Source organism: Balaenoptera musculus, chromosome 6 (assembly GCF_009873245.2).
Source record: "Balaenoptera musculus isolate JJ_BM4_2016_0621 chromosome 6, mBalMus1.pri.v3, whole genome shotgun sequence".
Lineage (NCBI taxonomy): Eukaryota > Metazoa > Chordata > Mammalia > Artiodactyla > Balaenopteridae > Balaenoptera > Balaenoptera musculus.
In genome coordinates, this window is record NC_045790.1 from 47,430,282 (window position 1) to 47,455,523 (window position 25,242).

General features: G+C 43.5%; 1 protein-coding gene across 3 annotated transcripts in view; it reads left to right on the top strand.

Annotated features, from left to right (window-relative positions):
• The window catches only part of SLC24A2 (solute carrier family 24 member 2), a 248,656-nt gene that overhangs the window by 157,546 nt on the left and 65,868 nt on the right, over positions 1-25,242 (top strand). For all 3 annotated transcript variants that reach the window (XM_036855857.1, XM_036855858.1, XM_036855859.1), the window contains one exon: positions 21,571-21,621. In XM_036855857.1, the coding sequence (XP_036711752.1) occupies positions 21,571-21,621 (51 nt within the window). The remainder of the gene's footprint in view (positions 1-21,570; positions 21,622-25,242) is intronic.

Consider the following 25,242-nt stretch of genomic DNA (forward strand, 5'->3'; position numbering starts at 1 on the left):
TTCTGTGAGATAAGAGAGAGTGAATCTGAGTTGTCTCGGAGTTGGGCCATCAGTGATTTTCCGAAACACCTGGCCCTTGTAGGGCTGTGCTGCTGTTAAAATGTTTGTTCCTGCTGTACCAAGATGTGCCTTCCGAATCTGGACGTCTGCTTTCAAGGTGAAACCTCTCCCCGAAAGACGTGGAGTGCTCCAGTGGTGTGAATCTGGGAGAATGCTGAGAGCCATAATCAGTTCTGGACTTGAGTGATTAGAAAACATGGAAAGTACTTCAATGCTTTAAAATTGCTCCATAGCACGCGGCCAAGAAAGCAGATTGCTCTGGTATTTTTCCCCCAAAAAAATTCACAATCATTTTCCATTCCAAGAACATTCCAAGCTCTCAGAAATAGTCATCTCTCTTTTAGTTTGCATCTAATCACTTGAGTTCACACATCGCATGCCAAACTGTCACCTTTTAACAATATAGGGCATGCTGGTTACATCACCAAGCTGACCGCATGAACACTGCAGTGGCTTCTCTGTTATACTAATGGTGGTTCCTGGCGTCTGCCTTGCTGAGTCGTGCACTGGCACCACATGGCAGACAGTGTTCATAAAGGGAAGTTTTCAACATCACCTAGGACAGATGACCTATGGAAAGACAGTCAATGCCCTTCCCCAGGGCACTGATTCCTACACTACACTGATTGCCACCTTATTATGGGGGCCTAATTGTTTGCTTGTATTGGCCTTGGGCACTCTTGGCCCTATTGTTTCCCTGTTGCTGGAGGAGGAGGGTGCTGAAATATTTGTTACAGCAGAAAACTAAACTGAACTACTAAAAAAAAAAGCCCTTTTTCTCATCTGTGCCATTCTGGTGTCAATCCAGTGATGGAGCCCTTACTAAAAGCTTTAATTGGTAGTCAGTCAGTTGGGCCTCTGAGCCCGAGCCACGAGATCCGGCAGTGTTTGTTATCTATTGATATGTAACAAAGCACCCAAGACTTAGTGACTTAAAACCACCCCCATATTATTCCTGGTCGTGATTTCATGGATCAGGAATTTGGGTGATTCAGGGATCAGCGGGGTGATTCTTCTGTTCCATGTGGTATCAACAGAGGTCATTTGATGTTATTCAGCTAGGAGACCTGCAGGTTAGAAGGTCCAAAGGGGCCTCGCTTACACGTCTGGCACCTTTGAAGGCACAGCTGGAAGGCCAGGCTCGGCTGGGCCCCCTGACTCTCCAGGTTGTCTCAGGGCCTTTCCACATGCTTGGCATTCTTTTTTTTTTTTTTAATTTATTTATTTATTTATTTATGGCTGTGTTGACTGACTCTGTGCGAGGGCTTTCTCTAGTTGTGGCAAGCGGGGGCCACTCTTCATCGCGGTGCGCGAGCCTCTCACTATCGTGGCCTCTCTTGTTGCGGAACACAGGCTCCAGACGCGCAGGCTCAGTAATTGTGGCTCACGGGCCCAGTTGCTCCGCAGCATGTGGGATCTTCCCAGATCAGGGCCCGAACCCGTGTCCCCTGCGTTGGCAGGCAGATTCTCAACCATTGCGCCGCCAGGGAAGCCCCCATGCTTGGCATTCTTACACGGTGGCTGAGGACTCCAAGAGCAAACCTTCCAGGAGGCCCAGGCCGTGGCAGCAAAGCTTCCCATGACCTAGCCTGGGAAGTCCCAGGAAGTCACTTCTACTGTATTCTACTAATCAAGCCATCACAAAGGCCAGCCCAGACTCAAGACGGGGAGGAGGAGACTCCGCCTCTCGATGGGAAGATAGCAGAGAACGTGAAACCACCTTTCATCTAACCTAATCTGTTTCAGGGACACACATCACTGAGAGGTTCGTCTGTCCGTGGTGCATTGGTGGGCTCTGAGCACACTACACTGTGTGGAAGGGACAAAGCCATCGTCAGCTTGCCTTGGGTGAAGATTTAGTCCAAACAAGACCGAACTGTGCCTTTCCATGGCCACAGAATTCTGAACAGGACATTGTTGATGAAAAGAAGGAATCTGCTTAAGGCTCATAGAAATGGTTGGAATAAAGATTTTGTTTCTTTTATAAGAAAGCCCTGGAGAAGTAGCACTGTTGATCTTTGAGATCACAGTATGACTGTCTGAATTGATCTTTCTAAAAAATCCGGTGTCCCATGTTGGTTTTAACATTTCTCTAAACAAGCCATTATATTTACCCAAGTGTACATCTTTATGAACCTAAAACAAGGATGCTGGGTGTAGCGCTTTTGGAGTGAGAAGTAGCTGTTATTAATTTGCCTAATAATAATAATAATGATAGTATTTGCAGAGTGCTTACTATAAGACAGGCACTATGCTGAGTGCTCTACATAAACCATCCCATTTAATCCTTACACTAGCCCTATTTGGTCAGTCAAAGAAGGACACTGAAATGTAAAGAGGCTGTGTCTTGCCTCACCAGGTGACACAGGAAGTAAATGGCAGAGCCAGAATTTGAACCTATGGCTGCCTGACTTAGTCCATTCTTGTAGTTCTTGTGCTGCTCTGTCTCCTTGTGTAACCTCGTGCCCAGCTCAGTGTCCCTTTTTCTTCTAATGTAGACGCCAGCCTAAATACCAGGAGCTCTGACCTATCCCTGGACCAATTATACATTCATGTTGTAAGACGTGGATTTCCCCTACAGAGGCCTCTGCGGCAAGGCCTGGCCTGGCCTTTGCTTCCCCCCTCCCTTCCCCCACACCTTGAGTTGCAGCCACACTCGTGAATCCACAAGTGCACCTTGCTCTCATTCGCTTTTGCTTAAGTGCATGGAATTACCACTGATCTCACCATCCAGGATGACATGGGTACTGTCCTACACAGCAGAAGGAAGCCCATAGCCAACTCTGTAATTCCGGGAGAACTCAGTGACTGGGTGATGAAATGGAGAGGTTGCTGTGAGGACAAGGCTTAGGGTTTGGCCGTGGTGCATATGTGGTCCAAGAGTCAGACTCTCAGCGTTCAGATCCTGGCTCAGCCTCTAGCTCTGAGACCTCGAACAAGCTTCTCAACCTCATCGGGCCTCAGTGTTTCCACTTTTAAAATGGAATAATGATAGCAGCACGAGCATAAGTTTATGAGTAGTATTTCCAACCTGAAAGGGCCTTGGTTTCTTCATTTGTAAAAAGGAATAATAATAGTTCCACCATCAGAAGTTTATGGTGAGTATTCAGTACAACAGTACCCAAAAAGCATATAATCAGCACTCCGTGACTGTTGGCAATGACTTTTCAGTTAAAATTGTGTTCAGTGTCATGTAATAAAATCCAACTACAGTGGCTTAATTTAATAGTTTTTTTTTAAGACTTTATTTTTCTAAAGCAGTTTTAGGTTTACAATAAAACTGAGAAGAAGATACAGAGATTTCCCATATACCTCCTGCCCCACACATGCATATCCTCCTCCATTATCAACGTCACTCACCAGTGTGGTACATTTTTGCTGAGCATGAACCCACACTGACACATCATAATCACCCAAAGTCCATAGATTATCTTAGGGTTCACTCTTGGCGTTGTACATTCTGTGGGTTTAGGCAAATGTATGATGACATTTATGCATCATTGTAGTATCAAACAGAGTATTTTCACTGCCCTAAAACACCTCTGTCCTCTGCCTATTCATCCTTCTCTCCCTCTCTCTCACACACACCCCTGCAAACCACTGATCCTTTTATTGTCTCCATAGTTTTGCCTTTTCCAGAACATCATATAGTTGGAATCACAGTACATAGCCTCTTTAGTTTGGCCTTAATAGTTCTGTAGGATTTTATTTCTCTTATTTAACTAGAAGCCCATTAAAAGCAGTTCAAGGCTAATAATATAGCTCCTCCTTGCCATGAGAGACCTGGTCTCCTGTTTTTCCATTCTTTCATCTGGAGCCTGTTTCTCTCATCCTCATCCCCAGAGGATGGAAGCTACTCCCCTCCCCCACCATCCTCATATCTGTATTCTGGGAAGGAGAAGACACCGGCTGTCTTTTTTTTTTAATCAGAAAAACCTTCCTTGATCAGGGAACTAAGATCCCGCATGCCGCATGGCGCAGCAAAAACAAAAACAAACAAACAAAGAAAAACCCTTAGTGTTCCCAGAAGCAGACTTCCACTTACGTCACATGGGTCAGAACAGGGCTATGTGACCACCCCAACCTACAAAGGAACCAGGAGTTGGCACTCTGCCTCCCCAAACAGGGAACTCCATGGTAGATGCCAGTGAAGGTCAAACGTCCCTTCTTATTCCTGTCCTTAATAACCTTCATCCTGTCTTCTCAAGTTCCTGATTTACAGAGAAGAGATGTGGCGTTCCCCTTCTTCCTTCCTTTTAAAGCATTCTCTGGTGGCCCATGAGTCCAACTTTTATACGGTGGCCCTGAGTCCTTCCCCGGAAAAACCATGCCCCAAAACTTGCCATCTAAGGACCCTGGTTCCCCTAAGACACAGGTGAAATCATGCCCTATCTCTGCTCAAAACCATCTCACCAGCAGTAAAAGCCCGAGATTTTGTGGTGACCCTAAGGCCCACTGTGACCTTCCTTCCTCCCTTCTTCTCCGTCCTGTTCTTCCCTCCTCCACTGCTCTCCTCCTCTTTCTCAGCCCTTCCCTTCTTCCTCTCATGTGTCGCTCCCTGTGCTCCACTCCTCTGGCTACCTGGCAGCTCCTCCTCGCAAACTCCCAGCAGCCTCCTGCCTCAGAGCCTTTGCACATGTTCCCTCCTCTCCCAGACGTCCAAGTGGCTTCTGCTGTTCCTTCCTTCAGGTCAGCCTTCACATGTCACCTGATGACAAAGATCTTACTCAATCGGCCTTTGAAAAATAGCAGAATCAAAACAATGATAATAAAGCAGAGTTCTGGACCTTTCTTGCCCTGCAATATATTTCTCCATAACTGCCATGAATATATTTATTTGTCGTTTGCTGCCTGTCTGTACCCTTACATCTCTGACAGGGCAGGACACAGGGAAGGCACTCCTCTATCTCCAGGGCCCAGCTTACATGGATCCCAATCCATATTTGTTGAGTAGATTGAATGAGTGCCTGCTTTTATAATGTTTCTGCTGGAGAACATATGTCTCTAGCCACATAGATTGTCTTAATCTATGCCCTGTCAAAAGGCTCTTTGGTTGTGACCAGCAAAGTCCTGTTCAGTTGATGGTTGTCTCTGCAGTAGTGAGAAGCAATCATGTCTGCTGTGGCCAGCACTGTATCTCCAGCCTCTAGGATGGCACTGACTTGGTCAATATTTGTTGGATGATTGAATGAGTGAATCTCCTTGTAGTTCTAGAGTTATTGCTGCAGTGGGAAAGGTTTGCTCTCTGCCACTCACCTTCTTGATGAGTTCTCCTGTCCACTTCTTTCTCTTTTCTTTCCAAACCCTTTGTTCTTCTTTTATTTCCTTTTCTTTTCTTCCCTTTGATAAACTGTTTATCCCTTCATTTGTTGCATTTCATGGGCCTAACTTTACATGTTCAAAGAATTACCATCGTGCTTCCTTGGTGGCACAGTGGCTAAGAATCTGCCTGCCAATGCAGGGGACACAGGTTCGAACCCTGGTCCGGGAAGATCCCACATGCTGCGGAGCAACTAAGCCCATGTGCCACAACTACTGAGCCTGCTCTCTAGAGCCTGCCAGCCACAACTACTGAGCCCTTGTGCCACAACCACTGAAGGCCGTGCGCCTAGAGCCCGTGCTCTGCGACAAGAGAAGCCACTGCAGTGAGAAGCCCACTCACTGCAACAAAGAGTAGCCCCCGCTCGCCGCAACTAGAGAAAAACCCACGCACAGCAACAAAGACCCAACGCAGCCAAAAATAAAAAATAAATAAAATAAAATAAATTTTTTTAAAAATTTAAAAAAAAGAATTACCATCACTGCAAGATTGTAAGGAGTTTATTGTTTTAACCATTCATTTTACAAATTCAAACACCTCTAAGACAGCATCTACCATGAAATTGGGTATTAAGTTGTGTTTGAGAAGAAAACTACAAAAGAAGAAGCTCCTTATTCAATTTTTATGGATTCTTGGATTCCCTTCCACAATTCTAGTAATTTCTCCTTCCTTGTGGAATTTCAAACTTTGATTTACATTTTTTCATCATAACAACAATTTTATTATCAATAGCAAAACTTAACAAATAAGCACACTTGATACCTTAGAAACACAAAAGTAGGGATAGTACTTGCCTAGGGGGCCTGTAATTGAAGTGAAGGATTATTTAACTACAGGGCATGAGACAGTTTAGAACAGCAGGTCTCCAGGCCTGATATGTGTTTCTCTTGAGGCTGTTTTCATGACAAAATCTTCAGAATCCTGTAATAAGATGTCTGAAAGTGATACCGTACTCATAGTGTGATACCTGCCTTCTTTGCTGTTAGAATGACGGGCAAATTTCCCCCATGGTAAATTCACTTCACTTTATCACAGCCAGTCTCCGCTGTTGTCACTTTCCATTCAACACATTTATGTTACTTTCATTCAGATTGACTGGAGGAGTGTCCTGGGAGCATTTCCCCTGCCTTTCTGAAAGGGACAGTTTGGCTCCCTCATTTTCCTCCCACTAGCTCCTGTGACATCCTGATGCCATCTCTCCTGTTGCTTTATCAGTCTGGTTCAGGCAATGTGAGGTGACATGAATTCCAGGACATCTTGATTGTAAAAGCCTCACAAATGAATAGCAACTCTCTATTTTTTCACCGTCTTCCCTGTACCCTAGATTATGTGTTTTCAAACATGTTTTTTAGTAGCAGCAGAACCTTTTGTTCAAAGGAATTCCCACAGGGAAGAATAAACACTTTTTTTAATAGTTAAAACTGTTAAGAGTTCACTCATGTCAAATCCTGTATCACTATGCCCAATTCAGTTGCCTTCCTCTAGACCAGCAATATCAAACATAAAAGAAATGAAGGGCCACTCACAAGGGCAACAAAACCAAAAAGTACCAAGGATTAACCCAAAGAAAACGTTTAAGAACTTTATAGCAAAAACAGTAGTCATTTCTGAAGAACATGGAAGAAGATCTAAACAAATGTTGGTGTATTATAAAGATATCAGTTCTCCCCAAGTTAAACTCTAAGTGCAACTCAATCCTAAGTGAAATCCCAAAAAGATATCTATGGGACTTCATAACTGGACTTCTAAATTTATACAGAATAAGCAGGAAGAGCAAAGGCACTTTAAAGACAAAAGAACAAAAAGGGAAAATATGCCCAGCAGAGATCAAGGTGCATCACAAAGCAGCAGCTTTTAGGTGCTCTTGTGGAAGGATTTGGGAGGAAGGGGAGAGGGCTGGACCAGAAGCCGCCAGGGTCTCCCCAGAGGCGGCCCCCGACGAGCAGGAAGAAGCTGGGAGCACCGCTGTCCTGGGGGGGTCTGTTACCGGCTCTGGGTGAAGCACTTTGGGGGCGGGAGAGGGGTTTCCTCGAGCACTAGAATCAGCCGTGTGAAGGAGCGAGGCCCTCATTCCCGAGGCGGTGAAAGCGCATGTTCACGGAATCGACATCGCATCATGACAAGCGCAGGTTAATAAACCCAACGGAGAATTCTGGCTGGTGCGCGGACGGCGCTGAGCGGCCGCAGAGGAAACTCTCAGTGCAGGTGAACTGTGCTGGCCAGAGCTTCAGGAACTTCATCTCCGTGCGAACCTGAGGGCAGGGCCATCGGGAAAGGGTGCCTTCAGAGAAAGTGAGCTTCGAGCGTGGTTCTCAAAGGAGGTGAGGAGTGTGGGAGGGCAGGAAAGGTGGTGAAAAATTCAGGGCAATGGAACTGGCTGGAGAGACTCGAAACTACGTATGGTTGGCCCAGCCGAGACGGGGCTCCTTTGAAGGATGAGCGGGCATGTGGCCGTTTGCCCGCTGAACTAATGCTCCGGCGGCTTCTCCTGTCCAGGGGCCCTTGGGCTGTGTCTGTGTGTGTATCTTTTTGTGTCTGTGTGTGTCTGCATGTGTGTCTGCGTGTCTGTACGTGTATGTTTATATGTCTCTGTGTATGCGTGTGTCTGTGTGTATGTCTACCATACCTGTGCGTGTGTGACTTAAGTGTAGGAAACTAAAGGCCTAAGAGATGCTGAAGAGGGAAAACAAGAAAGTGGAACTTTCGAAGTGCTTGCTCTGTGCAACACAACTACCAGTCACCTCCTGGAGTTCTTCCAGCAGCGACTCTGGGAATTATTGTGTGTTTTACCTCTGAGGAAAGTAAGGTTCAGCGAGGTGACACTACTTGCTCTTGGTCACCCAGCTCCTAAGTTTGCCTTCGGAGCCTGAACGCTTTGCACTCACACAGGACTTTCGTCTGTAGCCACAAGTGTCCGTCTCCCGTACGCACAGCCATGAAGCTCCCGTAAGATCACTTCAGTTCTTTAACATAGACATTGTGTGTTAATTTGGGGCTGACACTAAGATTAAACTTTCACTGGCTTGCTGGGTTTTCTTTTTTTCGCACCAAACAGCAGAACCTATTTCCCCAGCTTCTATTTTTAAAAACAGCTTCAATATGAGCGTTCAAAAATTGTCATTTGAAACCAGAAGAAAGTCATTTTCATGCCTATTTGATTCAAAATGGGGAGAAGTTATCCCTGAAAGGCAATATTGTAACCTTTCTTTCTGTCCCCAGTCGTAGATCAGTTTAAATTAGCAAGAAAGATGTTTGCGTGCCGCCTCAGCTGGTGCGTGAACAGGCAACAGGAGTGAAAATCTTCACTGGAGAAGAATAAAATGCAATCTACTGGCCTTGTTTTTAATAAGATGACAGCAGTTTAAATGCCTGGAGAGAGGAAGGCAGGCTATTAATGCCTCTCATAGAGCAAATTCAGGAACAAGTTAAATAGCTCCTCTCTTTGGGGAGTAGTAAAGCATTACTCTCAGATTTGAACATCAAAGATGGTCGAAATTGAATCTCTCTTTGTGTTGTACACATTACAAATACATTTCATTTGGGGCAAGAAGGGAATGTGAATGGTCTTACCAAAATAAATGCTTTGAGGATGGGAATAGGTTCTCCCTCTCTCTTTCTCTCTCTTTGTCTCTCTCTGTCTCTCTCAAGTTTGCTTTGAAGTCAAGTCCACAAAGGTATATGGCCAGAAACTTGACTTGATGCCATTTGAATGTAAACATTGCACGCAGAAAGAAAAAGATGTTGAGGCATCTATACAGTTACAGCTTCATCTTTGTTCTCTTGAACTTATCACATGCTCAAGAGATGCAGTTAGAACTCCTTCAGAGGAGAGGACTCAGAAATCCCAGAGACAGAAAGCAGCCGTCACAGCGATGACTATGTGGAGGACCGAAGGATGGGGCCAATCAGTGAAGGTGAAAAAAAGCACTTCAGTTTTGTCAGTGACGGCCCATTCCAAAAGCATGTTGATACAGAAACATCGTCTGTGAGATAAGTGCATTCGAAAGTGTTTTCTCTCAAATGAAACACTAAAGACACCTCTGCTTTGTTTAATCAATAGCCAGGCCTCACTTAGTGGAATGCAGGTTGGACGACTTGCATCCGGTTATGAGACACTTTCCTCTGACAGTAGCCAGATCTCTTCCTAGTTTGTCTCTTGGTCTGGGATTTGCACTGTGCTGTGCACTCACCTCTGGATGTTGGTCATACTATAAAAACAAATCCTTGAGCTGCTGTGAGGGTCCATTTCTCTTCTGATCTCACGATATCAGAGCCACCCAATCTGGCCTCTTTGCCTCAGCCGTTAAAAAGAATTCCCTGACCCGCATCAAACTGTCCTTTACCGGTTGCCTTGGGGCTCAAATGAGACTATATGATACACATGTGTGCAAGTGCACGCACGTGCACACACACACGCACTCAAAGAGTGCAGCAGCATTGTGATTTATATAAAGCTTATGGATCTACATCAGATTGGTTTCTTATTTGTGTGTGGGGTCATGTATTCATTCATTCATTCATTCATTCATTCACAAAATGCATTCCTATTGCAAGCTGAGTAAGTAGTCACGCCGTTTGAGAACGTTTCTCTTTACAAGCCCCCACTGTAGGTAAGTCTCTGGGGGAACAGAAGCCGGTGCTTGCCCCAGACTAGATAACTTCCTGAAAACCAGCTGAAATGCTGTTGTTGAAGCTGAGCTTTAGCAGTGCAGTTGCAGTAACCTCTGTGGCTACTTCTGCGGTGGTGATTTCTCTCTTTGACTTCCCAGGCTGGCGGCACTTAATCCCAAATAACCAAGAGCGAAGGTAGCTTTGCTTCAACTCTAAGGCCTTTAGGCCAGAACCACCATCATTGGCAGGAATTAAAAATCATGGTGAGTCCATCTCATTCCAGAAAACTCTTCGTAATGAAAAGTCTCCTCTTCCATTTCTGAAAAAAAACTTTACCCAGTTGTTATCTCCCTTTCCATGCATCCTATTCCCATCCATGGCACAACAGGTCACGCAGAGTTTCCTATCTGGAAAAAGTTACAAATTCTTTTCTTGACCTCAGGACTGTTCCCCATCTTCTTTGTGCAAGTCAGGATTAGAAGGTGAGGAGCTGACCCTTGGAGCTTAAAGGTAGCATCTTGCAATATGTCCATTTAGACAGGACTCTGTCCTACGCTAGGTGTGTTCGTGGTGGCATCTTCCCACTGGGCTCATGGGAGGAGGGGTATAGTGTAGTTGCTCAGCAGACACACTGTGGAGCCAGCCACCTGGGTTTGAACCCCGGCTCTGCCACTTACTAGTTGTGTGACCTTGGGTGAGTTATTTAACTTCTCTATAACTCAGTTTCCTCTTTTGTAAAATAGTGAAGACAAGAGCATCTATCTCTTGAGGCTATTGAGTGTATTCAATAAAGTGCTGTTCACAGAGCACGTAGAACGGTGCTTGGTACCTCATTAGTTCTAGGTAGGTATTTGCCAAATTGCTTTCAGTTCTTTTTTTTTTCTTCTTGCAGCTGTCATATTTTTAGGCAGTTTTCAGTGGTTCAATGGTAATTCATTGAATTATGTATCTTATCTCTATTTTCCCTTAAAAAGCAGCCTCTTCACCATGTACCAGTTTTTGAGATCCTGCCACACCTGTCTGTAAGATAAGATGGGAACTGGTCTTTTTGGCAATCTGGCTTTTAGTTGAGCAAAAGTTATCCTGAAATTGAATAATTATACTTTCTGTATTTCCACATTCTCCTGTCCTTTGCACAATGAGAAGTACATCAATGTGACATGGTACTTAACTCATTTCCTTCCAAAAAGTCCCAGTTTCCTCTGGGGTCCATAGCTTTAGGATATTTGGCAGACTAAAAAAAAAAACTCCTCTTTCCAACATATTGATAAAAATCTGCAAAAGCAATTACTGTACTAATATTTTAACCCTGCTGAAACATCCTTAGGGCACTGTTTGTGCAGTTAGGGGTTATAAGATCCTGCAGTGCCCTGCTTCCTCCTATGTCATCAGAGCTCTGGTTCACTGGCAGGCATTTGCTGTTTAATATAAGGCACATAGTGGACTATTTAGGAAACATATATTAATCTTTTACCCTATCTTTGCATCCTGGATTTTAAACTCACTCATATGGTCCCATTTTATATAGTATGGTATTTAAGTAGGAGTAATGGTAAATGGATTTACACTTCAATGAAATTTAGAGGATTGCATGAACATTCTTTCTACTTTAAATTTGATCCTTTAAGTTTTTCATAATTTGGGGTGATTGTTTCTATTGTGGTAGGGAGCCAGGTATTCAATGCAGTGACATCCTGAACAGCACTGAAGTGTAGAATACAAAATTATAAGGGTAGTTTTGACTTTGAATTACTTCCACATCAGTGGCATTAATTTCCTTTGTCTTCCAGTCTTTTTTCCCTCAATTTCATTCTGTTCTTAAATTCTCTTGCCTTCTCATTCTTCTCTCTTATCTCTTGCCCTTTTTTCCCCCTTGGATGGCTGAAGTTTGTTTGTTTGTCTATTTTATTGTTTTTCCTCTCCTCTTCTAAGATACTTTTCTGATATTTTTTGATGCTCAGTGCATCAGAGGGTAGAAACTCAGCTGTGCTGACCCAATGGCTGGATATAATTTAGCACTGATTCTCTCTGCCTGGCAGACTCTTCTGAATCCAGCCAGGCTGCAGGATGGGATCCAGGAGAACATCCAAATTGTTCTCTAGCCAGCATGCGCCATCCATTCCGCACACCAGTGGGGTTTTTTTTTGTTTGTTTTTTTATCTCCATTTCCAAGCCATTGCCACCATTTTGTCTTCTATGTGCTGAGGACTCTCCTGATGGCACTTTTGCATGATGTAAATCCTCCTACTTTACAGAAGCAATGAAGAGGATTCCAGCAGTTGAGGCTGCATGCATTTTCCCTTCACAGACTTCCTCCCTGCAGAGATAGTGAAGACAGAATAGTTGAAACTGTGGAGTTAAAACACTAAAATGGAAGGAATCATAGACGTCCATACCGAAGGCAACTAGGCTAAGGAAGATTAACAGAGCACTATTAAATAGAGATTTAATTCAGTTCAGCAGCATTTGAACACCTACAGAGTGCCAGGAACTATGCTGGGTGTTCAAATTAACAAAATGAGTGTGTGGATTCCTTGCCCTAAAAGACAGAAAGCAAGTAGGTTAAGGTGCCTTTGATGAGCACGCACAGAAGGGCATACTTGGAACAGACGCGCAGGAGAAAGTGACTTACACTAGGGACGAGGGGCATTCAGGAATGCTGCCTGCAGGAGGGAACCTCAAACCTGGGTTCCAAGTGATTCAGTAAGTTGGGAGACCTAATAAATTTCCAACACAAAAAGACGGTATGCGTGGGATTTAGAGGTGTATGTTCAGTTGGTGTTTTGAAAGCCTTACCCTGGTAACAATGTGAAACATAGGTGAAAGGTCACGGTAGGTGGTAAGAAAGGTTAGGAAACGAGAGTTCCTATAGGACTATTGCAGTGACCTCAGCAAGGCCTCCTACTAAGGCAGGGACAGTGGGAATGGAACAGAAAAGACAGAATTGAGGATATTTAGGGGTAGAATTGATAGGGCTTCATGACTGGTTGGGTTGTGGGTATGGCTTATAGAAGTATCAGCATCACCTAAAGCCCCGCCCTGTGGATCTTAGTCACATGTGATATAACCGAGCTCACATCTCTATGAAAGAAAACAGTGGGCTTATCTGTATGTGCCACCTCGAAAAATCCTTTAAAACGCGGATAGGGGAAGAGAATGGAATACTTTGCCACTTTTAAGACTGAGCAATAAATGTGTTTGTATCCTCCACCCCAAATTTGATAAGACTTAATCAGAAAGTACCTTTTGCCTGATTTGGTAAACATAATCTTTCCATTTACAGAGATGCAAAAAAGTACCCAAGATGTTAGATGTCATTAGTGAATATGTTAGCTTCTTAACCCACTACCTACCCAAAAAACTTATAAGTAACATGTTTCAGTTGTCAAGTCAAAGCCTGTGGGGCTCCAGAGTACAAATGATGGGGCCATCATGCTATATTGTCACGTGCTTTTCTCCGTCCCTTTGGGAAAAAGGAAAAACATTCTGCCAAAGTCTCAGTGTTTAAAGTTACCTTAAGATTGTTACTGAGACTTTTAATTACACAATTAAAAGGACACTCATAAAAGCCCAGGAAATCTTTTTTTTAACCACACTGGGGTTGATTCTCTTGCCTGGTGGCTCATTGTTTTTCTTTAGAAATTCTTTCCAGAAATCTGCTTGCTCTCTCCTGTTCTCTCCCCCTCCCCAATCTACCTCAGAAGGAAAGCAGCACAACAGCGCTTCTGAGTCCCATTTTTCTTGCTTGATCATCCAGAGCATGTAAATTACAGTGAAATACGGCCTGAGTCAGCTCCTCACAGGACAGAAATCAGTAACCATTGATATTGCTAAGCAACACCACAGAGCAGCACGGCTGCAAATTAGGTGACAAATTTATAAGAAGTTGGAGTATCTGGGGACTCGCTTGGGCGTTTCATCATGAACCATCTGGATGATCCACAGTAATGACCACACGTTATTGTTCACTGTTCGAGGATGATAATTCCCATATAATTATATGGCACCTCCCTCTGTGATCCTCACCTACCTTTCAGAACCTTTCATTGTGTTTTTCACATTGCAGATATTTCCCTGCAAAATAATTGGGAACAGTTATACCTAGTGGGCAGTGTTCTTTCCTCTCCAAAATAAGATTTTTTAAAAAAAATTTACTCTGTTGGCTCATGTGATGGCAGAGCTGGATGGGCAAGGACATGCAAAAAAAGAAGGTATTAGCCATGGCATCATAGCAGCTCCATTGGCCTGACATGGACTCAGCCTTGGTGTCCCAGAGGAGCCTGAGGTGATAGGTAAGCCTTGAGGGAGACAAGGAAGAGAACCAGAGTCCTTGACCTTCTGGAGAAGGGTGGCCTAACAAGGACCCCTCCCAGTTCCAATAGCCTAACTGGTCTCATATCTTCATTCATTCATTCAACTAATATTTATAAGAAAATTGGACTAAGCATCCTGATTTTAAACCAAAGATTACAAATTGCTGGGCCAAATAATGACCCAGAGTGTTTTTCTTTTTTCTAATTTGGAATTAGTTGCCAACATTTAAAATCAGGAATTTTCACATAAAAATCCGGGTATCTGGCTTCCCTTGAATAATCAGATCTGTCAGCACTGTGCCCGCCTTCCCGCATGGAGTGGGAGCTGCCTGGCTGCCGCCCCTCTTTAGGCATGCACTGGCCAGTTTTCCATAATCCCCACCACTCCCTATTGTGGTCCCCAGTCTACTTTCTCACCTACACACCTGGGCCCTGTGGTTCATTGGTGCTTTATCAGAATGCTGCTGTACTCCAGGCACTGGGCCAGCTGCTGGGGATCTTTCTGACCCCTGATTTGACCACCAATGTAGTATCAGTATTTCCTAGTGACTGGGGCCTCAGAATGATATCAGCAGACGGACATCAACAAGGAAATACATGTAGAAAGTGAAGGAGATGAGAACAACAGCAGTAACAAACCAGTGTGTCTGGGTTTGCAGGAAGCTTGAAAAGGAAGAGTGAGTATTTCATGAAGGGGCTGGATTCAGAGGGCGTGAAAATCAGGTGATAAATGTCTAAGAGGTGGTGTGTGTGTATGTACATAAATCCTACTTGACACTCAGTAGCTGATGGAGGGTTACCCACAAGTTCAGCCCTTTATTTTCATTTGGAAAGTTCTTGCCTTGCTTCCAAAAGCCTAAGTGAGAGGTTTTAATCTCATAGAAGAAAAAGAAGCACTCGTTAGCATAGATTTGGAAGAGCCGAATATGAAAAGAACTCCATAGGGCAAAATCACCTCCATTTGTACCTTGTGTATGACATAGACGTGTTACCACATGTTGGGTACAGCTGTCCCCAGGTAACCGTGTATTCAGGAGCCTCTTAGGGAAGTTTAACACACAAATATCATTCCCCCACAGACTGTTAAGCAGAGCTTCTGTGATGAGTCAGTACTTTAAAAGCTTTTTTTGAGTGAGAATTTGAATCTGAAGGTTAAAATATTCCTTTTCTTCTGACTTGAGTCTGAAGTGAGAATATGGTTGTTTCCTCACTTAACCTCAATCTCTTAAAGTTTTATTTTTTTAGTTAAAAACAAATTACTTGCCTTGACATGAACATTTGATATAAAAGAATAATGACCAAAGAAAGCCTTTTAATGGAAAGCAATTAATTTCGGTGGTCCTTGCAGCCCTTTTTTAGGTAAAATCAAACAAAAAGCTTTAAATTGGGCTATATTAGAAATACCTTTTAACTCAGAATACTTTTTTTTTTGTTTTTTGTTTTTTTGGCTGTGCTAGGTCTTCGTTGCTGCGTGCGGGCTTTCTCTCGTTGCGGCGAGCGGGGGCTACTCTTTGTTGCGGTGCGTGGGCTTCTCGTTGCGGTGGCTTCTCTTGTTGCGGAGCACAGGCTCTAGGCGCGAGGGCTTCAGTAGTTGTGGCACGCTGGCTCAGTAGTTGTGGCTTGCAGGCTCTAGAGCGCAGGCTCAGTAGTTGTGGCACACAGGCTTAGTTGCTCCGCGGCATGTGGGATCTTCCCAGACCAGGGCTCGATCCCGTGTCCCCTGCGTTGGCAGGCGGATTCTTAACCACTCTGCCACCAGGGAAGCCCATACATGTTTTTTTTTGATGAAAAATTTTCACACAGGAATAGAAGAGAATCAAGATCAACCCACATACCCTGCAAGAAACTTAAAAATTATATAGATCTACAAATATAAATGTTATGTTTGTAGGGAGTGAACGGAAAATGACAAATACACAACTCTCGTACTATTCATTCACAAAACTTCAATAATGAAAATAAATTCACAAATTAAAAAAAAAAAAAAAACCACCTCAGGCTAAAATGTTAATACTGCCAAATATGGTTCTGGAAATTAGCCAGGGCAGCCTTTCATTAAACTGAAAGTTTTCCTTTTGACAGTCTTCCTTGTGTTTAAGATGTCTAGCGGGGGTTGTTGACTTGCACACATTGAGTATTGACATTGACATTGGTGCCCACCCGCAGAGATAATTAGAGATTGATAGGATTTAACAACCTCATGCTGGGCTGAAATAGATATTCCTTTTGGATCTTTGGGAGACAATGAAGAGAGGTACCAGTTATTAAGGATGCCTCTGCCACCCAGCACAAAGTGCTATAGAGACATGTTCTTATCTGATCCTCCAAAAACCCTCCTGAGAACAGGTGTTTATTGCTCTTGTCCCCATTTCACTGAAGAAGAGACTAAGGTGCAGAGAGGATCACCCAGCTCATAAGTAGTAGAACCAAGCTTTGAATTAGCTGTCTTATCTGTCTCACTCAGAAGTACTCTTTTTTTTTTTTTTAGTTTACTTTATTGAGGTATAGTTGATTTACAATGTTGTGTTAATTTCTACTCTACAGCAAAGTGATTCAGTTATACATATATATAAATTCTTTTTCATATTCTTTTCCATTATGGTTTATCACAGGATATTGAATATAGTTCCCTGTGCTGTATATTAGGACCTTGTTGTTTATCCATTCTATATATAAGAATTTGCATCTGCTAATCCCAAACTCCCAAGCCATCCCTCCGCCACCCCACCCCCTGAACTTTGATAGTGATATTATGGTATCAGCAGTCCAGAAGCCTTAGACATCAGTGCCTGCCTTCCTGACTTCAGCAAGTCCAGGGAAGTTCAACAAACCAAAGCATCCTAAACCTCACTGTTATTTGGGAGCTGTGCATTTATATGCTTTGTTTAAGAAATGTGAAGAGAGCATGTGATATGAGAAAAGCACTGCTCTAGTTGGGAGAGATCCAAAGAGGAATCCAAAGAGGGTCTCAGCCTCCAACATGTGAAGAGACAGTCCTGTGTGCAAATATTAGAAGGAAAGGTGCAGAGGTCCAAAGCTGGAACATGGTGGTCAGATGAATGAAAGGTCTGCTTTTTACATCCTGTTCCAATGATTATGGTCCATGTATTGACATTCCCCATAGATCTGACAGTAGAAGGGCAGGACTGATGAAGAAATTTCTTTCTAATTCTAGCCCCAGCAAGGCAGAATATCTTTTATTGTTGGGCAACAAATAGCTATTTTAAACTTCTATAAGTACTGTTGAATTAGTTTTAACAAACTAAACCCGTGTAAAATACCAAGTTCTCTAAGTGTTCTGCTCCATGTCCCATAGGTTCTCTTCTACTCTTCTTGGTGACGCTTGCAATAATGAAGCTGCCCATTACTGATTGCTTAGTGGGTACTATTATCTCATCTACTCTTCACCACAACTTTGCAGGATAGATACAGTCATGTCACTTTACAGCTGAGGACACTGGGGCTCAGAGAGGTAAATTTGCTCAAAGTCACACAGCTAATAAGTGGCAGATCTTGGGTTCAAACCTATACCCTGGCTTCAAAGCCTATGTTCTTAACTTCTGTTTGCTACTGAAAATAATCCTTTCATGGATGTGATGTAATCTGGTATCTGTACACACCTCCTTGATAAGTATTAGACAACTTTACCAAGAAACTACTCTCTGTTGTTTAGAAACCTTAATTTTTAGATCTTCAAACTCAGTTCAAACCGGTATCAAAAATAAAGCAGCTCTTTGATTTAAGAAAACAAACAAGCTAATCATTTTTTTCCATCAACCAACACTTAATAAATACTTGCTCTCACTGATTTCTCTACCCCTATTCTTCATTCTAACAAAATGAATTCAGCATAGATGCTTCTGTTGACTTTCTGTTGCATATGTCAGGATTTTGAGGCCTGAAAGGTGAGAAGTCACTTTTCTGCTGCTGCTGTCTGGGGAGATTTGCTGAGAAAAGGGTTGGGAATGCCAGAGGCTTCAAAAGTAGAGCTGAGAAGGTCAACGTTGGAAGGAGAAATCTGTGTCCATGCCCTTTTTAAGAAAGGAAGAAATTAGGAGCCCAAAACACTAGTTCTTATTCAGATTCTTTGAGACTCAAGACAAGATCCTTCCCTTGACTTGTCAACCAAGAAATATGGACAAGAATTCAGCGGTACCTTAAAGCCAGGTGATGATGTTGCTGACAAGACCTGAAGGGAAGTGGACAGAGGAATGACAAAAGGTTCAAGCCCTCCTAGAGACCTGGGAGCTTGGGTGCCTGTGGACCCAGCTGTCCAACTAGCATGAGCGAGTGTGGGCGCCATGTTAGACAGCATTCCCAATGGGCTCATAGCCTCATCGCAAACACCAACCACTGGGTTCTGGAATTTTTCTTAGGCTGTGTGTCTTCTTAGAGAAATGTTACATAGAAGAGGCACCAGCTGGTACCCAGGATGATATTCACGGCTGATTCATTCCTCTTCCAGTCCTGGCTGCCTCTTGCTCAGTTGACGTAATAGAAGCTGCTCAGTGGTATTAAACAGCAGCCTCTTGAATCCCCCCCACTTCTCCCTCCCGTGTCAAAGAAACTCAGCTTGGATTGGGCGCAGTTTGAATCTTAATCCAACGGTGCTAAAGGTGCCCTGGCTACTGTCCATGGGGAGTGCGCTGACTGGAGGCCATTGCCCCTTACAGGTGAGTTTTCGTTCATGCCTCTCAGGCCACTTTCCATGAGGTGTCCATGGTATGTGGGACACCAGCCAGGTGCGTGATGTGCTCTGGCTTACAGATGCAAGTCGTGTTTGCCCTAGTCGCGTGTCAAACTCCTCTTCCTACATCCCCTGAGCCCCTGGTTCAAGGAAGGGAGGCACCAGCTCTCGGAGATGCTGTCCCACCAGCCCCAGGATGCCTCCCTGACCATTTGAAAGCGTTGAGGTGCTGAGTTCACCGTCTCACTGTGCCGTTGCTATCAATGTTAAAAACTTTATTCCAGTAGGCTGGTTTCCTTCACATTCTTGCGTGCCTTTTCTTTAGTAAACAACAAACATGGTTCCCTTCACTTGGGCAAATATTGTTCCCTTGCCCTCCTCACTCACTGTGCTTTAAGTTGCTACATCACCTGTTGTTATTCAGCCTTTCACTGCTCTTATTCCTTCTCTTCCACCACCTTTAGCCTCCTTTTTTATATGTTTTGTCCAGTTCTTTTCCCCCTGCCCCAGTCCTCATCCAAGGCAGCAGCTAAGAAACAATCTAGCATTGCCACAGCAGCAAGAATGTGTGAGCTTTGTCAGTCACCCACAGATCCAGTTTCGACTATGTAAAAATAACTTAATTAAAGAATATGATTGTATTTATTTATAACTGGCTCCACGAGAGAGGAGGTAAAAAATAATCACATCTGCCACAAGCAGATGTTTGAAAGTTTCGGGTTGATACATGAAGACCAGTGTGTGCATACAGAGAGGTTGCATCTCAAAACACAAAAATGCAGTAATGTATCTTCATTGCATAGAATATGGTTCACACCCAACTTTGCAAACACAGAGCTGCCCACGTTCTGTTTCCTCGGCAAGTAAAGAGAATGCCAGCTGCTTATTCTACTGCTTTACCTCAGGGAAAGAGTAGAGGTTACAAAAAAATTAGTCGGCTGACATAATTCATCAATTTACTGCAAGATTATATACACACACACAAATACAAATGCATAGATTATGTGTAAAGCCACCATGAACATGTGTTTTAATATTTATGAAGGTATTTGGATCATTTTAAAATCCCAAACTTGTGCAATGTCATATATAATAGACTACTGTTCTTAAAATACCAGAAAAAAAAATTTTCTACAGAAGGCAATCCCCAGAAGTCATTTTTTTTTAAACTTTCTTGTTTTTTACACAAAATTCAATTTCTTATTGAAGCACTTGCATCCTTTGTCGTGTATCTAACAAAATCCAGAATAGGCAGGCTTTTGCAGAAACGTAAAGATGAGGTGATTTTTCTCCCCAAGACATAATTTTGTATTGGTGTGTTAAAATAGCTTTAGGTAAAATTTTAGGCACATGGAAAAAGAATATATATAGAATGTGTATAATATAAGCAGAAGAATATTTATTATTGTGTTTTAAGCTAAAGCCTTTTGTACACAAAACCCATCAGTTATTAGTTCATTCACATGTGAATTTTTAGCAGTCGACCAAGTTAATGAGCCATGGAAGCATTCTACAGAATCACAGGAAGATCTCTTGAGTGTCATTAATTTCTTGAATTTTATTGGGAGAGTGTTGTTATGACCAGGGAAAATATTTCTAACCTGCTCACAGTGATGCTTCAAAAAATCTGGAATTTTCAGATGAACAAGAATGAAAGTTTCTATTTTAGAACTGAAGTAAGAAAACAGAAATGGTGCGTCCCCACCTCCTCCATCCCTCCACCCAAGCTGCCACTTCCACCAGCTGCCTCAGAAGAGCTTGCTTTCCGCCTGTGGTTTCCATTACAGCCGAGTCCTTTGGTGGGCTGCACCCAGGAGATTGCCTCCTGGCCCCTGCGGTCTACACAGCAGCAGGCAATGCCCTGACCTGGGAGCTGTGGCTGCTCTGTCACCTGTCTGGGCCACGTGCCCTTCCCTGGGAATACACCTCCCCCTTCCTTCCAAAGCTTTCCACGCCTTTCCCCTCCCCCGCCTCTCCCCCCCCAACACACACCAAAGCATGCTGCACCCATGGTATTCAGTGCTTTCTGTCTAAAATACAAGATTAGAAATGAAAGGGAAGTTTAGAACCTGGTTTTTTCTTTGGGGTTTTCCCAGGTAGCCTTCCTTACTAATCTCTAGGAAGTAGTTCTATTGGAGAAAAGCTGTGAAATGAACTCCTGGGACTGCGGTTCCATGGCAAGGAATCCTGGCGTCTACAAGCCTCAGTGGGTCTGGGCATTGTCCTTGCCCAGCCCTTTCTCTTGGAATGTCACCTCTAAAAATTATAGGCCTAGGCTGGACCTGGTGTGAAGATATCTTTGCCAAGCATTTGTTTTATCAGACGTTAAAATAACTGTGTCCTATTCTGGAATGCAGGGCAAGTCCTACCCCCGGTGGAATAATATATTTTAAGTGATTTCTGAAAGTGGGTCGTGAAAGCCATCCGCCACATGGCCCATGTTTGCACATCTCTATATAGTTACAATTGCGGAATTTGACAGTGTAACTCTGAATCTGATTAATTGAGAATGTGTAAAAACAAAGTTCTTGCATTACAGCTCGTTCCTTATCTTTGTGTCTTTTACTGTGATGTTGTAGAACTTGGATCATATGGAAAACTAAAATATTATGACACAATGACTGAAGAAGGTAAGAATGATTTTAGAATTGTATGCATTGGCTTTTTTTTTTCATTTATGGTGTCTGTGGCTTGCCCATTTTTTTTTAATCATTTTTTTCCCCCTCTTTGCATGACTTCAGTGACATTGTGTGATTTATTATTCTTTCCACATTTTCGTCTAGTTTTTGCCATCGTGTTGGTTTGGAATTGGAGACGTGCAATACCATGAGCAATCATGTTATTCCATTCAAACGATCCAAACCATCTCAGTTGTGTAACACAGTCAGAGAAATGGTGTCAGCAACATAAACACAAGCCCACACCCACTGGGTCATCATTATTTCCTCCACGTGCTCACAACATATAGAAACACATCCAACCAACACTCTTCTTTTAATATGCCCCAATTTCAGAGGTGGGGAGGTTCTGGTAATATTCTGATTTATGCCAAGGAATGAGCGATCTAAAGGAACCACTAGGCCTCAAACCAGTTGGAGACCTGTTTCTGATGCAGAGGGGCCGCGTAGGCTCATGTCCTTAGCTGTCGCGGTCCCTGTTAACTCACCCGAGAGAGGCCAGGGCCACCATTTCCAGCCAGTGGGATTGTATATATTGGGATTCACACTCCGTGAGATTGGACGTATCATTTTAACCATTTCCCCTGAATAAGTGAAGTCTGGCAGAAACTTCTTTTTCAATGTATCTACTGATGAATTCCAGGCTCTGTCCCAGAGCACGGCCTTGCCCCAGTCAGAATGACTTTTCTGAAATAAGTGTACCACGGAACAGCAATTTGAGAATTTCTGCATTCTTGTAAAGGGAGTTGTTCTCTTGCCCTATCTCCCACACATACCTCCGCCTTTTGACTAATAAATAATATTTGTAAGTTACGAAAACATTTGGAGTCTTCCCGTGATTTTCACACTGATATTGACAAGAAATCAAAAGGTACCCTAGAAGGGGAATCAGTTAATTTTATCCTTCAACATGAGAGAAACTCCCAAAAGTGTTGTATATCTTATTTTCAGCTTCTAGTATTTCTGAGTTGCCTTAGCGTGCCAAAGATTTCCTAGTTGCTTTGCAGGAAGCAGGACATCCGACAGCCCTCGGTAAGAGCAAGCCCTTTCCAGCCCCTCCCCACTCTGGCTTCTGCACTGCACCCGGGCCCTTCTCTGCTGCTATCTCTGTGCTTTCAGTTAACCACTGTAATTTTTTCTAAAGCAGCAGGCCACAGTTAGAATCTCAGACTGGGCTCTGTTGTAGCCCAGGGCCCTCCCCACAACCTGGGGAAATGCAGACCCTTGGGCAGTGAGAGCGCCAAAGGCAGAAAGCTACTTATGAGAATCAGTATCCCACCACCGCAGGGATAGAAAGAGCAATCCGTACCTTAAAGGAAGGCTCCTGTCCCGGCTGTTATTTTTAGTTCATGTCTTCAAACCACTTTGATTTTTCTTGGTGATTGGCTTGGGAAGCCAAAGGTTTGGGTCTCACTGACTTTATAATTCGATTCAGGCGTCTCACAGCCCTCAGCCTCGGCCTCATGGCTTGGGCAGCTGGTGGGTTTGTTACCTTCTACCTGAGCAGTGACGACCCCTCACTTTTCTCTCCTTCCTCCATCCTGTCCTCTGCCTTCCGCCCTTAGCTTCCTGTGGCCAGAGCAGCTCCTGGCTCTCTGTTGCCTCAGTTGCCCCTTTTCTCCCTTACTGTTCCCTTCCTTCCTCTTTCCACATCTATTTGAGCAAATGTGGCCATCCGAGTGCTCCCTTCCTCTTCCTCCCCATGCCAGACAAACCAAGATTATGTGAAGATGCAAAAATTCTACTTCCAAGCTCATGCTACCACTTGATATCGAACAGCTGGGCTTTCTAGGCAGGGAAACAAAGCCAAAATAATATCTGGAATGAGAAGGCTGACCAGCTTAGCAAGATTGTGAAATTGTTTTGGGGGTCCTCATGGTCACCTTTAACGTTCCTTATCCTTCTCTTGACTGCCCCATTCCTTCGTGCACATCCCTTTGTGCCCCATGCTTAGCTGAAAATTCATTCCTGTTACAGTGATAGCTAATAATAGCTAAGGGAGCACTTGAAAAGCATGTTCTATGAAATACTACTTCCAGATCATGTCATTAGGAATTTTGCAACAATTGGGGGAAAAAAAGAAAGCAAGCTTGATTTCGTTGTTAAATAAGCAGGAGAGCTTCTGAGTTAAGTTAAATAGATTTCTTTACCATGTGACTTGTCAGAGCCTTCCATATGTACCCGTGCACTGCAGCATATAATAGTAAATCATATAGAGGGATGGAGTTTGCAGTATTTCCCAGACTTTTTTGGTCAGAGGACCCATTCTTCCATGGAGCCTCTTGTGGAACTCTTTTAGAAATGCTGGTTAAGGCATTATCCTTCACCTAGAATAGGAACCTCTGAAAGATTCAAAAGTTTTCTAAACACATAGCAATCCCTCTCAGGCACTCATGGAAAGGATACTTTGGAACAGGAGGTCTCCCTACAGCCCCCTCAGATTATACCCTTTGGCAGCTGCCTCTATGACAAGCCAGGCCTGGCTTAAACCTAATTCTGGGATTCAATTTAAAAGACGCACAGCCAGCTCAGTAACCTCAGACCTGGCAACCACCATGCATGACTTCTTCAAATTCTTAAGGGCCTCTCCCCTCTCATTGAAAATAATAGCAGTAACTGTGATATATATCATTTCCATGTTGTACAGTTTAGGGAGGTATAATAAAGGTGAAGATGTTATGGGCAATAGGAAATATCCCCCTCCATTTGAGCATTTCTTTTCACAATTTTAGAAATGTGACTAGCCCTTGACAGGGCTTTATTGTAATTGCCCATGTGACTAGTCATTATTTGTAACTGTTTCCAGAAAGTGCTCTGGATGTTGTGTGACATCAGCTACTTGCAACAAGGCCTGTTTTACTTTTTTCCCTAAAGTGGATTAAATGGAAAGATGAATTATATATGCCACCCCCTATCCTAAGAGAAATTGTGTGACGATTTCCTCAATATAGAGAATTGTCCAGCACAGATTCAGTTTATTATTTTAAGCACCTACTATATGCAAGTTATTCTGCTAGGTGCTTTGTTGAAACACAAGATTAAAAGGTGGGCAGTTTGCCCCATGGAACTTAGAGACGGGGGAGGAATAAAGCACAGCAATCACTGAGCCACCAGGAAGAGAGTGGTAAGTACCATAGGTGCTCAGAAAAAGATGACAGGCTATGGGAGAAGGAAAGACTGCTTTCAGCGGGGGGCGGGGTGGGGAGGGATTTCATGGAGAAGGTGATCTTTGACCTGTACCCTAAAAGATCAGTAAATATGGTAAATTGGGAAAGGAGGAGTGGTAAGTTCCGAGCCACCAGGCTGAGAGAAGGATGAAAAGAGGGGCCACACCAACCCTTACTGGGTGCCTCCCACCTGCCAGGTGCAGCGCTGTGGGCTTTTTATATATTCTGTGTCATTTAATCCTTGTGATGATCACATAGGTAGATTTTACCGAAGATGAGAAAACCAAAGCCCAAAGAAGTGTTGTATTAGATGAGGAAATGAAGACACAGAGAAGAAAAGTAATTGGCTCTGGGACTCGTAGGTAGTAAGTTGAGATGAGGGACCTGAACTCAGGACTGTGGCGTG